The following is a 14,955-nucleotide window of genomic DNA, read 5'->3' on the forward strand; positions in this document are numbered from 1 at the left end:
TCTCATGGGTCCTATAAGAATGCTAAAAAGGTATGTGTGACCGCTTATACATTTCATTTGACACATGATCTTAATTAACTTTTTGCAAGGCGACTGCTTATTAGTTGACTTATACATTTTATGAATAATAAGCAATAGAAATTTGCCAAAAGGTATAAGGATATTTCTATCCGTGTAAGTTCGCATTCTCTCTCTTTATACCAAGCTATGTGTCGATAAGGAGAGTTGTGATTTAGCGTAACTTTTAATCTATTTAGATCTGAAAATCTTTTTAGTGACATCCCTCTATAGCAGTTTCCGCGAGGTAGTTTGTGGATCATATATAATATATTATCCACAAATTACCTCGCGGAAACTGCTATAGAGAGATCTGCAATCAGTTCGGAGACTGTCATTTTGATGGGAACAAAAACACGTCAAAGATAAAAGGAGAGAGACAACAAATGCGCCTCCCGATGTCAAACGAATCCGTCATGTATTTTATGCTGCAGCCTGGTCTCCACAGGAGGAAGCAAGACAGAAAGGTGACTACGAGTGAGAAGAGAATAATAATTTTTCGACACCATCATCCAACATACAGTGGAGCAAACTTCTTTTATTCGCGTGAATTTTTGTAGTTCAAATACTGGTAAAAATCGGTGCCAGATCTAGAATTTCGGTGCGTAATTCTACGCTGGAAGTGACCGTCCTCGAAGGGAACGTGTTTGTCCGAAAGAAATTGAGCCCGCGGTTACATAATTTACGTTCGCAATTTTGTACGCAAAAAGGCGACAAGAAAGGTAGGAGGAATATCTCCGGTGGAAGCGAAGGAGGGCTGGAATAGCGAGTTTACGCTGTGCTATAGGTGTAGATTGTGGCGCTTACAACACGCTGAATGGGCATTTGCGGTCACCGACAAGCAGGTTCCGGCAATCAGCAACAACATCGAGTGACAGGATTAGAACCAACGCTTCTGTTGGTAAGTACAGCATTCTTATGATCGGGTGGAAATGGTTTTGTTTTGGTCTGTCATACAATGCCTACATAAATTGTGTGCCTTGCTTCTACATTGGAAGAGACGGGGACTAATGTTTCTAATCGTGACATCTGAAGAAAAAAAAAATCGATACCGATAATTTTCGTGATTGTCTTGCATGTATCGCAGTTTATCGTCTTGGAAGACCAAGGACGGTCATTAATCCGGATGAAAATATACATGAAAAACGAAAAAGAAAGTATTTTTTGTAAAAAATTCGTCCAGTGGTTTCCAACTTTTTTGAAGTAGGTACCACGTCTTGACAGATATCGTGATGTTGATGCAATGGAAATAATAATAAAAATCAGGAAGCCCGGAATTTCCATATTCCCGATTTTTTTTCTAATCAGGAATTTTTAGTCTCTTTAAATGAAATTCGTAAATTTCTTAAAGTATTAAGGAAATTAGTGTACATAAAAGATTGAACTTTACTAGATTAGAGGTTTGTTTCAAAAATGAATTAATAATTATAAAATATTGAGTTTCATAATAATTTCGACAGTGAGCATAAGGACGTAACCGCGATGATCGATTCTCATTTCTCGGTGCGTTCGTTGTTGCTTTTGATAGCCAATACAACTTGTTACAGCACTGTACTGCCGCTATTCGCATGTCCGTCCCATAGCGAAAATCAGCAAGCCGAGAAAATCGCGTTTTAAGTTAGCTTCGTACCGTTGCTTCTTATGTGATGGGACAACTAATTTGACTGTCTTCTCAAACTTTTCAGAACAAAGTTGTTGAGTTCATCCAGTATTGTGAAAATATGGGTGATTATCTACCATTTGCATTGAAAAACTCAGTTTTGACAAAAACAGTACAGTAAAGTGCACTAAGTAAACGTATGAACGTCTGTCTGTTGTTCCAATCGAACCGTCAAAATGCACTGCTTTGCTCGATTGGAACAACTTTTTTTCAGTTTTCTATAGTTTAAATTGCAGAATAAAGCTTTTCGATTTTTCCCTCCCTTTGGCTAGTTTTCACACCTTGCTGCTGGTGGGCGGGCTTAATTTCATGCTTTATAGAGGAGTGTTGGAGTCAAAAAACCCGGAAACTTATGTATTGTGCGCCAGCCTTTAACGTTTGGTTTTGTAACCTGGCTCGGGTTGAGGTTCGCACTGACAATAAGCTCAGCTTCCCCTCTCTGATGAACCACTGCATGAGAGAACCAAAAATCTAGTCTGGTAGTGATAGTATCACACTTGTTACTCCTTTGTTTGAGAGCCGCGTCGTAGTACGCTTACGTATAGGCACTGACGTTGGGTGCGATACTGGCGGGTTTTACCGCAAATCACTCTTATTTTATTTATTTTTACACAGAATTCTTTGAGTTTGCAAGGAAATTATACTGTTAAAATATTTCAGAAAGTGCCCAACAGTGCTCCTTCTATTTGCGTGACAAGCTTTCATTGTTGTTTTCATTGAAGTATTACGCAGGGAACAATGTTAAACACCATTTTTGTACATGGTTTTGTAACTAATCTAATATGTTCTTTATTTTGATTTGGGATAAGTGTTTGAACTATGGCTCGGGATTTCCACTGTGGCGTGCTTCTATTGTGACATATAGGCCTATTCTGCGCGGCGTGTGAGGTGAGGTGACAGTGAAGTGATGGTGAAGTGACAATTGTCACCTCGGGTGAGGTGACTCTCCGTGAAAATCAAATGGAGAGTCACCTCACCCGAGGTGACAATTGTCACTTCATCATCACTTCACTGTCACCTCACCTCACACGCCGCGCAGAATAGGCCTAATACCCATATGTATTTTTGTGATGCGATATAGTGGAAACGTGTGAGCATAGTTGGAGCATATACCCTATATTGCGGAAGCGGAATCAATCCTGACAACTTCTGCCGTTTATGAATTGCTGGAGTCCATCCCTAGCTCTCCAACCTCGATATGTTCCAATTCTGTCAGCTCCAAACGGCTCCACACCAGACAAACGCAACAGCAATCTTGGGGAATTAAAAGTTCTGGTTCATAATATCTCGCCCAGCATTCTGGTTCTCCAGGAGACCTACAGAGTCAACATAAAGCAGCTAGACCGCACAATAGCAATATTTATCACTCGGTTGCCCTCGGAATTGTTGATGGCATTCCTTTCATTCCTATCGACCTTAATACCGACCTCCCAATCGTAGGAGTCAAAGTGGAATCCCCATTCCCGGTCTCAATAATCAACCTCTACCTACCAAACGGGAAAATCCCGGACCTACTACACAAACTTCAACGAGTTTTGGCCCCAATTGATGGCCCTCTTATACTCCTCGGCGACCACCCACCACCCATCTTGAGGGAGCTCTAAAGCAAACCCCCGTGGTGCTACCGTAGCGGAACTCATCGAGTCCCTCGACTTAGTGACCCTCAACGATGGATGGAATACCTGCGTCCGTGGCCAGTGGGAAACAGCGATCGACATCTTTGCAGCCAGCCCAGCCATTACCGGGAACCTCCTCTGGAAAACTCTGGATGATCCAGCAGGGAGTGACCACTATCTTATCATCATCTTGTTAGGGGAAGAACCTCCAGAGACCTCAAGGCGTCCCAGGTGGCTCTACGATCAAGCTAACTGGAAACTCTACAGCGATACCGTGACTCAGGCACACATCGACCATCGATTGGCAAGCATTTAAGAACTCATGGAGATCACTTCTGAGGCCGCAAAAATCTCCATTCCAAAGACCAGTTCAAACCCCGGCCGGAAACCCTTACACTGGTGGTGTCCGGAAGCAAAGTCTGCCATTAAAGCGAGAAGAAAATCCTTACGTGCAGCCAAATGCCTACCCATGAATCACCCAGACAAGGAACGAGCTACCGAGCTTTACCGCTCCAAGCGAAATGAATGCCGGCAAACCATCAGGGACGCTAAGAGAAGTAGCTGGGAAGAATTTTTGGAGGGGATCAACCCCAACCAAGCGGTGTCAGAACTGTGGAGCCGAGTCAACGCCCTCAAATGAAAGAAAGGCCAGAAGGATGGCCCTTCGCCTCCCAAGCGGGCTCACACGAGACCCGCAAACCATCGCCAACGAATTAGCAGGATACTTCGCCTCACTTTCGGCCATTAATCGTTACGACACGGCGTTCATACAAAAAAACCTCGCGTCCACACAGAGTATTCGTAACATTGTCATCCCGGAGGACCCAATGCCAACCAATATAAAGGCTCCCTTTCGATTCGAAGAACTTTATCTAGCATTATCCCGTAGCAAAAATAAATCTCCTGGTCCGGACGACATCGGATATCCCATGCTGCAACACCTCCCACCCAACACCAAAATCGAACTGCTAAATCTAATAAACAAAATTTGGTCGGACAACACCCTGCCGAAAGAGTGGACTTACAGCCTAGTAGTCCCCATTCGAAAGCAGGGACAACTGCTTCAAAACCGGAAAATTTTCGTCCAATTTCACTGACGTGCTGTACCAGCAAAGTCGCCGGCTAATGCGGTTCCTTGAGGACAACAACCATCTCGACCACCGACAGCATGCGTTCAGACCCGGCCACGGCACTGAACTCCACCTCGACATAGCGGCCTTGGATCTAGCCAAGGCATATAATCGCGCATGGACCCCTCAGGTCATAAAACAAATTGGTTGACTGGGGTCTGAGTGGCCATATCCTTCACTTCGTTAAAAACTTCCTTTGTTGCAGAACTTTTCAGGTTCTGATTGAGAACCACCGCTCCTCACCCCGAGCGGAAGAGACTGGAGTCCCACAAGGCTCCGTCATTGCGGTTGCAATGAATGGTGTCTTTTAGAGACCTCCGAAAAGGAATATTCATCTTTGTGTATGCAGACGACATCGTTATGCTGGCTATCGGACGCAAGCATTGCGAAGAAAATAAGAAAATTGCAAGCTGCTGTATCAGCCATTTCAAGATGGACCTCCAAGACCGGCTTCGTATTGTCCCCAGAAAAGAGTGTGGTTTACCATCTAAGCCGCTCCCGCCATCGGCCGCTACCAACTAACATCTTAGCGAACAACATTCCGATACCCAACAAAAAGACCATCCAGGTTTTCGGAGTGCGCCTGGACCGGGAGCTGAGATTCGACGCACACTTTACTGACACTAAAGCCAATTGCCGTACGCGACTAAACCTCCTGCGAACACTCTCAAAACCACACCGCAGCAGCAACAGAGAGATCCTACTAAAAGTAGCCAAGGCCACCGTAAACAGTAGACTATTTTATAGCATTGAACTAACCTGCCCCTCTCTAACCACGCGTCTAGCCCCAACCTACAACCAGGCCATCCGCATCGTCGCAGGTCTTCTGCCCTCTACACCCGCTAGATCGGCATGCGTTGAACTTGATGTACTGTTCTAATATCAAATCGCCGAAACGCTGAGCTGCAGAACATCTTTCTCATCAGAGAGGGGTAGAGCCCTACGAAGCCTGGTCCATCAGGAGCTCCCACCCGTGTCCAGGTTACACTGGATCGGAGCCAGAGGATGGACAGAGCCAACCCTACACGTTGACCTTTCGATTGCCAAGCGCTTAAGGGCAGGGAACAACTCTCACGCTATGAACAGCCACCTAGCGGAGCTACTCAGAACTAAGTATGCCAATTTTCAACACCGCTTCACGGACGGCTCCAAGGCTGCGGGAAAAGTAGGATACGGAATAGCAGATACGTTCAACAGTTTATTCTTTCGACTTCCCGATCAATGCTCCGTCTAGTCGGCGGAGGCCGCGGCCAACTACTTAGTCATCACTACGCCCTCCGATAAACCCATTTGGGTTCTAACAGATTCTGCCAGCGTTTTATATGCCTTGAATTCAGCAACATCAAAACATCCCTGGATCCAAGGAATACAAAAGGCCGCACCGCCGAACACCTCATTTGTCTGGGTACCCAGCCATTGTGGTATACGCAGTAACTGCGAAGCGGACCATTTCGCCGCCACAGGGCGCACCGGCCGGATGACTACCACATCTGTTCCCAGTTCAGACATAAAAACATGGGTGAAACAACCCTTCGAGACGCCTGGTACCAAGAGTGGGTTCCAAAAAGGTTACCCGAGTAACCCATAATATGGACAGTCATACATCTTTTCAGAAGTGGTGCGACGCCTTACCTTACCTTACCAATCAGGTTAAGGCCTTGTTGTCCTCTGCTGTCCGAAGACGTCGTCTCCACTCTACTCGATCCATGGCCACACCTCGCCAGCCTCGTAGTCTGCGAAGGTTCCGCTGGTCGCCTTCTACTTGGTCGATCCACCTTGCCCGCTGCGCGCCTCTTCTTCTTGTTCCTGTTGAGTTGCTTTCTAGAACCATTTTCACTTGGTCGTCGTGCGGTATTACTACGACGTGCCCAGCCACCGTAGTCGCCCAATTTTTGCGTTGTGGACGATGGATGGTTCTCCCAGCAGCTGGTGAAATTCGTGGTTCATTCGCCTCCTCCACGTTTCGTCATCCATCTGCACTCCACCGTAGATGGTACGCAACACCTTCCGTTCGAAACACCAAGGGCGCCTTGGTGCTCCACGAGCATAGTCCAGATCTCAAACGCTGGTGCGACGCCTGCAACACTATAATGACTGTCGAACACCTGCCATCCCTTTCATGAACCGCCAATCACGCTTAAGTACCACGAAACACAAACGTTAACAAACTCTGTAAAAACCACTATATACCAAGGGAGCACCCTAAGCACACCTATACCCAGGAGAACCCCCTCAAGGTTCACCAAAAAATTCTAAACTACGTTACTAGGCCCTTCATGGACTTTCGGAGATGAACCAGCCTACGGCTGAAAATCTCCTAAATAAAGAGAAAAAATGTATACCCTATATAATTAAAGAATCAGCTAGGAAACTAACTTCAACGTGAAGCATTTTAGTCACTTTTTTTTAGGTACGAACTATGATATAATAAATATAGATCAAACTCAAAAGTGCACACACAACAAGTGTTAAGTACCACCACCAACCAAAGCATTGGTTATGATTGATTAGATTATATAGCCTTTCTTCAGATAACAACTGGAGTGCGATAAAAATTGGTAGAACTGTTTCAAACACATCTACTTGTGCGTGTCGGTGATAACCTCTTTTTGCCAGTGGTGGCGGGGGGAATACCCCTCACCACCTCACCATCCCTCTCCAGTTTGGTAAAAAGAGATGATCAAACCGATTTGTACCTTCCTAAAGTTGTCCTTGCTCGCTTTCTACTCTCTATATGCAATTTTCACACTGCCGTACTCTAACGGAACTATCAACTATATACTTTCATCTCCTCATCTATCGTATAAAAATTACCACTTTTAGCATCTTCAGCTATGTTCGTTGACTTCACGCAGAAGTAATACTAAACATATATTTAAAGTATATTTTTCATTCCTTTATTTAACGTCGGTCTCTGTTCCGCAATCTAGTGCCAATCACCGACGGACATCGATTGCCATCCATTGACGGCAATCGAATGTGCGGAAGGCAGTTTCCACACCTGCGTAGGATATCGCACCCATTCACAACACACATGGGTCGGGACCAACGGCTTTACTTCTCTTCCGAAGGAAGACGTGACCAGAGATTTTTATGCCTCAGAAAAATCCCACCGACCTCGACTGGGATTGAACCCAGGCCCATTGGGGTGTTAGAAAGCAGTCACGCTTACCACTACACCACCAGCGCCGGCAAAGAATATTTTTATGAGTTTGATCGGTCTAATCTATCCTCGTTTATACAAGACACAGAACTGTATTTAAATTTGCATACATTAGGGGCTGTTCATTAACTAGGTAGACAGTTTTTTTTTAGGATTCTTCCCCCCTCCCCCTGCGTAGACAATTGTCCATACGCATTTTTTTTTTAAATTTGTATGGGCCGTGGATAATTACCAACCCCCTAAACTGTCTACGTAGTTTGAACAGCCACAACTCGTGAAAGAGGGTGATCGCGCACGGATAGGACCCAATTTGTACGTTGTGTGATAGTTCAAAATAATGATTTACGATCGATTTACTGACCGTCCTGCCATGGCGGAGGTAAAAGTACTACAGATGTTTATTTACTGTAACATAACAAGAACAGTACATAATAAGCTATAACAATGATACGGGGACAAGTGGTGACATCTATGGGTAGGCACAGTATTTATTTTATGTTAAGGGTAGAGGCAGTAGTAGCAACAATCAATACGAAACTAACGATTTTAAATTGGCTCACTACTTGACTAGCCTATTGGTCCCAAGCAAACAATTAACGTATCCCATTCTAGTCGAAATTCTAGAACTACGCAATGTTTGTTTTGATTGGCTATGAAAGTTTGACAGTTGAAATGAGGGGTTATTCGTTTTTCCTATGTTTCGAGGGGTGAATCAATTAGCTTGGGACCGAAGAGAGTACCAGAGCTGAGCCAAAAAGTTGAGCACTTTATTTCGGGACCTTCTAGTCTTAGAGTTACCTCTATGGTAGTAGTCGCCTGCACGAACAGAGGGGGTTACTCACTTATGGCGATAAGCTCCAACTCTAAAGGCCGGCGCACAATGGATAAGTTTTCAGGTTTTTTGACAGTTAGCCCATGCATTATCTGTCAAAAAACCCAGAAACTTATACATTGTGCACCAGCCTTAACTGTTATTACCGCCCATGTTTGGATGATCTGCAAAATATTTGCTTAGAGTCGTGTTGACTAACTCTGATGTCGCCATCAAAACAGCTGGGTATTCTTGATCGGGATTTAATCCGACGATAATACCGGTTGGAGCTTACCACCATTAGTGTCTAAAAAATTTATCAAAAATCTGCTCGATTACGGCCGATAAAAGTAACTCAGTACTTGAGTCGATTTCAACTCAAAATTACATTACATTGCGTAGCGCCATTGGGCACTGTGGGGTACCCATTAAGCAAATTCAAAGTGAGCTCCATTTAAATGCAATTTTAGCTATTCACTAAACAGGATTTTAGGGTATTCAAGAAGCTTACTCGTCATTTTTTTTTCCATTTACCATTTTTTTTTGCAATTTTGAGTTACTCTCATTGACCGTGTATTTGTAAAAAACTGAAAAGGCGTAATATTTTTAATTTTTGTTCAAGGAGATTTTTGAGGAAATCGAGAAAAAGTTTACTCATCCAGTGATTGAATATTTAGAGAGAAATCCTATTAAATTTTTAGTTATTCTTATTTTATAACCTCTCAATCGGCTCGCCTCTCTCTCCATGTTCTCTCAATAGTCAGAACAAGCTAGCACGTAATTTTGGTTTGTTGCGGCCAAAAAGTTTGATTGATTTTCTATAGCTTATCAAAGATAAATAACAGTTATCTTTATACCAAACAAATCTTACATCACATCTGAATCAAATGGTGTGAAAAGAATTGAAATCCATCCATATATGGCCAAGTTATAAGCGTTTAAAACCTGACACTATTTCGTCACAATTTTTTGATTTGCACCCCAGTATAGTCCAAAAAGGCCTAGTCCTACCTAGAGGTAAGACGACCACATGGAATATCCCATGATCCTGGCCAATTAAAAGGTTACTATCTTCAGCAAAATTACAGGTGGATTGAGAGATCAATAGAACACAATTTTCTCACTAAAGGTTGTCCACTATGAAATTGCCACACACAAAATTGATTCGCAAAATTCGAGTTTTCATCCGATTGTCATCAAATTTTCAGTCCATACGCAAATGCCCGCACCTTGGCCTTAACCCCGGCCATAAGATTCTGCACAACCTGTGAATCAACCGTTTTTTGCATGTAAACCCATGGGGCGGAGCTCCGGAGTGTTGGGAGGGTTGAACATTTTCGGCACGAAATTGACCTTATTGTCCGCATACCACTTCAGCACGTCCTTGGAGTAGTGGCATGAGGCCAAATCCGGCCAGAAGATTGTTGGGACGTTGTGGGCCTTCAGGAGAGGAAGCAGCCGCTTCTGGAGGCACTCTTTTATGTACACCTGTCCGTTCATCGTGTCCTGGGTCACGAAAGGTGCACTCCGCTTCCCGCACGTGCAGATGGCTTGCCAAACCAGGAATTTCTTCGCAAATTTGGACATCTTCTGAGTGCGGACATGCTCCGGAACGCTGAACTTATCCTTGGCGGTGAAAAACAGGTTGCCGGGGATCTGTTTAAAGTCGGCCTTCACATATGTTTCGTCGTCCATGATGCAGCATTCAACTTTCGTCAGGATGTTGACGTACAACTTCCTGGCACGGGTTTTGGCGGACTTGTTCTGCTTCTCGTCGCGATTAGGGGCCTTTTGTACCTTGAACGTTCGAAGCCCAGCCTTAGTTTTGGCCTTCTGGACAAAACTTCGGCTTAGGTGCAGCTTCTTAGCCACATCCCTAACGGAGGCGTTCGGATTTCGGTTGAAGGCCCCAACTACGCGGTTGTGATTTTTGGTGTTGTACGGAATACTTTTTCCTTCACTTCTGGGCTTCCGATCGGTGGTCAACCGTTCCTCGAACCGCTTAATCACTCGCGACACCGTGGAATTCGCGATTCCCAACGTTTTAGCGATGGAACGATGCGAGAGATCCTTGTTCTCGTGATGAATGCGCAAGATTTTATCACGCACGAGCTGTTCTTTCGACTCCATTTCCGCGAGTTTTGATCACAGGACTTTAAAACTTGCAGGATGTAAATAATGCACTATGAACTAAATCCACCCAAATTTTCATTAAATTCTACCCAACGGTTAAAAAGTTAGAGCAATTTCATAGTGTGGCAATTTCATCGTGGACACCCTTTATGCGGCGCTAATGTGTTAATCAATTTCCGTTATAAAATAGGGGAATTTACGTATTCTCGGCAACCTAAGCAGCGACCTTCTTTCTATAGCCTTTTTCTCTAAGGAACGCACACATATGCAGTATTGGTTTGTTTACAATCTTTTGCTGCCAGCTGCTCTAACAATTTCAGTTGAAAGAATTGTCAAAAACTGTTTTTTTTTTTTATTATTGTTATTATTGTTTATTGAAAATTCAACTGACAAATACTGTCTAAATGAATAAAACTTAAACTAAATAGTTACGGTCAACGGTACGGAAAAGGCCAAGTAGCCGATGACGAAACACGTCAGCTGATACATTGAAGTCGAACATATAAAAAAAGTTGTTGAATTGCCGGCTGATTGCTCGAATTGGCTCGTGTTGTGTATAATTCCGGCTCCGTGGTTCCAAAAACAGAAAGTCGCGTTGACGAAGAGACCTCTCAGGGGCATACATATTTAGTTGTGACAGCAGTGTTGGGCAGTCAATGTCACCTGTAAGCAGCTTTCCGGCGAACATAGCTTGAGCGACCGTCCGTCTCACCTCTAATGGCTCGATTCCCAGGAGACGGCAACGCTCCTCGTACGGTGGCAAGTTCGTTGGGTCACGCCAGTTGAGGAAACGAAGAGCATATCTCACAAACTTGCGTTGAACGGATTCAATTCTAGTGATCCAGCTAGCATGGAAAGGGCACCAAACAACTGAACTTGACTCCAATAAGGATCGCACAAGCGAGCAGTAAAGTGACCTGAGACATAGCGGGTCACGAAACTCGTCGGCAATTTTGAAAATAAAGCCCAATTGTCGATTAGCTCTGGAGATGATGTCATTGTAGTGGATTCTGAAAGTGAGTCTGCAGTCCAAGGTAACGCCGAGATCCTTTATGTGCTCTACACGAGCAAGACAGCGTCCGTAGAGAACATAGTCAAACATGATTGGTTCAATTTTTCGGTGATATGAAATAATGTTACATTTTTCTATGCTTAGACTCATCAAATTTCTTGAGCACCAGTCAGCAAAAATACCTAACATATTCTGGAGATCCCAGCAGTCCGAGAGGCTTTTAATAATTTTGTAGATTTTCGTATCGTCTGCATAGAAAACGCGGCATCCAAATGGTATCAGCAAGGCGACATCGTTTAAAAAGATCGAAAATAGTAGCGGTCCTAGGTTACTGCCTTGCGGGACTCCCGAGTTGTTTGAGAAAACATCCGATTCCGACGCGCCAATCTTGACATGTACATAGCGATTCACCAAGTAAGATCTGAACCAATCCACAGCAGTTGACGAGATGCCAAGTATCTCCAGCTTGGCCAGCAGGATATTATGGTCCACCGTGTCAAATGCAGCTGACACGCTTTTACAAAGCTCCAATCTTCTCTAGTGAGAGCGAGTATTGTCGGCAACCAGTTTTTCTTCGGCAACCGTTCCATTTGAGCTGCATGTAAATCTACTGTTCTATTATCGGCAACTCGAAATCAGCTACAATTTGTAGTGCGTGTGTTTCATTTCAAGAAAACCTTGCTAGATTGCTTTTTCTCAGTGGTAAAAATATAGTCAAATTGAAACTGAAAGCATAAAGAATCGTTTGCATGCATTCAGCGAAGTGTTTTCGTAAGAAAATCCAGTGAAAATAGTGTTTCAATTTGGGTTGCCGAAAATAGTCTGGCATGCCGAAGCCGTCATTTCCCGTATATCTTGAGATCTTTATTATTTCGAAAGTTTTTTTCTTCAGAAAAGTTGTCCAGGTGGCCAATGTCTTCTAATGTGTGGGCTGGATAGTTCAGAATGTTCTCACTACGCAACACTAGTCTGCGTGTGGACTTAACGTAGATGTCCTAACTTCGTAGATGGTGAGGATTTAAGATATAGCTTAAAGATACAGGAAGTTCACATGTACATTAGCTCCGCGTAGTGAGATAATTCCCAAGTTAAAATAAGATATGGCGAACAAATTAAGTAATTGGACAAACAACCAAATTTGGTCACTTGCGGAACATCAAATATTTGACATTTGCACAAATAGAACACTGATTATCTCACCAAAACCAGCCACACACATTTTAATTAATAAAAAGCACGCATTGAATGGTATTGATTTACATTTCCATACGATCACCTACTTTCCAGTAACACCAAACAGACAATTCCTTCAAAACGGATAACTTAGCAAGGAAGCAACCGTAAGAACTCACCTCCCCCCGGATATTCACACCATGGACAACGATGGCCTGTCCAATGAGCAGACGGAGAAGGTGCTGCAATTCCAAGATATCACCGGTCTGGACGACATCAACGTGTGCCGGGACATTTTGATTCGACATCAGTGGGATCTGGAGGTGGCATTCCAGGAGCATCTGAACATCCGCGAAGGACGGCCATCTGCCTACGCTACCGAGTCCCGGGCACCACAGGTCGTCAACGATCGCTTCCTGCAGCATGTATTTGCCGCTCAGCGAGGTCCCACCGTCCCAGTGCCATCCGGCGTCGGTGGAATGATTGGCTTCGTGGTCAATTATGTGTTCAACTTTTGCTACAGCACGCTGTCTTCGATAGTGACCGCATTCCTCAGTTTATTCAAGGATCGAGAGCGAAGTAAGTCTTGATTTTTTAATTGATTTCTGTTCGTGTAAATTATATTTTTTTTTCTCCGTTTCACAGTTGTAACCGATCCCTTAGGCGATGTTTTGACCTTCATTCAAAACTACAATGAAAAATTCCCGGAACATCCGGTATTCTATCAGGGCACATACGCTCAAGCATTGAACGATGCTAAGCGCGAGCTCAAATTCCTCCTAGTCTATGTTCATTCCGAGTCAAAAATGGAGACGACCAGTTTCTGCAGAGATACACTTTCCAATCCCCAAGTTATTGAGTACATCAATCGACGGATGCTCTTCTGGGCGTGCGACGTGTCCGCTCCGGAGGGATACCGTGTATCGCACTCCATCAATGCACGGATCTATCCGGTGCTGGTTATTATTGCTCTGAGAGCAAACAAGATGGTCATAATGGGCCGCATGGAAGGTTACTGCAATGCCGAGGAACTGATACGGCGCATGGAAACGGTAGTGAACGATAACGAAGTATGGCTCAATCAGGCCCGTTCGGAACGGTTGGAACGAGATCTCACACAGACTCTGCGACAGCAGCAGGATGAAGCATACCAGATGTCCCTGCGAGCCGATCAGGAAAAGCAACGTCGGAAACAGGAAGAACGTGATGAAGTCCTACGCGCCCAGCAAGTAATCGAAGCAGAACTACTAGCCGAGCAGCAAAGATTAGAAAACATCGAGAGGCTCAAACTGGAATTGGCTTCACAAGTGCCTTCCGAGCCGGAACCGGGCGCACCCGGTACGATCAGTATAGTCTTCAAACTTCCCAGTGGCCTACGGTTAGAGCGAAGATTTCACTCGTCCAACACCCTTAAGGTAATAAATATACTTTATTATTCTACCTACTACCTATCACCTAAGAATCATCCTAATTTTCCCACAGGACGTCCACAACTTCATCTTCTGCCATCCGGATGCCCCGGATTCATTCGAGGTCACAACCAACTTCCCGAAACGTGTGCTACAATGCGAGGCCAAAGATGACGAGACGACACTACCCACTCTGGTAGATGCTGGTTTGAAAAATCGTGAAGTGCTGTTCGTAGCGGATTTGGATGCATAGAGAACGCGAAGAACCGAGCATAATAGTCCTGTAAGCAAAGCGAACGATTGTTAAGATTAGGAAGAATCTTGAGACTGTGTGGAGGATGTGTGAAATCATGTACTGCTAGTGAATTGGCAAACGGTGTCACGAATGCAGAGTATCCTTTTCTTCAGTACATATTCAACTGCTGTGGGATGTGTCTTCTCTCTGTTCTTTTCCAAACGGCTGAAACATTTCTATCGGATAATCATTTTCAAAGTATGTATACACAAAACAAACATTGGGCACCCAGAAATTACCTACAATTCGTATTGAAAAAAAGCAAAATCGTGTAAAAAGCTTCGAAATTATTTACACCATTTGATTGAGAATACATTCTTTTTTTTTTTGCAACCTCATTTTCTAATCGGAAGTAACAAACAACAACAAGTGCAGTTGAGCCCTACAAGTGAAAATCGTTGTTTTTTTATTTAATAAATAGTTTACGCAAATGATCCTTATGTTTACTTAACAACAAACCCTACCCTCTGTGGGGGAGAAAAAATAATCGTTTCGT

The 14,955-nt window shown here is 44.0% G+C and overlaps 1 protein-coding gene across 1 annotated transcript; it reads left to right on the plus strand.

The window, feature by feature from the left end:
• Positions 1-550: 550 nt before the first annotated feature.
• On the plus strand, positions 551-14,673 carry Faf2 (Fas-associated factor 2). The gene is made up of 4 exons (XM_065220165.1): positions 551-958; positions 12,870-13,334; positions 13,401-14,170; positions 14,238-14,673. Exons 2-4 carry the CDS (start codon positions 12,956-12,958, stop codon positions 14,415-14,417), a joined length of 1,329 nt encoding a protein of 442 aa, XP_065076237.1. The 5' UTR covers positions 551-958; positions 12,870-12,955; the 3' UTR covers positions 14,418-14,673.
• Positions 14,674-14,955: the final 282 nt, after the last annotated feature.

This window comes from Ochlerotatus camptorhynchus, unplaced genomic scaffold (genome assembly GCF_037179485.1).
Source record: "Ochlerotatus camptorhynchus isolate MF236.1 unplaced genomic scaffold, CSIRO-AGI_Acam_v1.1 ptg000117l, whole genome shotgun sequence".
Classification (NCBI taxonomy): domain Eukaryota; kingdom Metazoa; phylum Arthropoda; class Insecta; order Diptera; family Culicidae; genus Ochlerotatus; species Ochlerotatus camptorhynchus.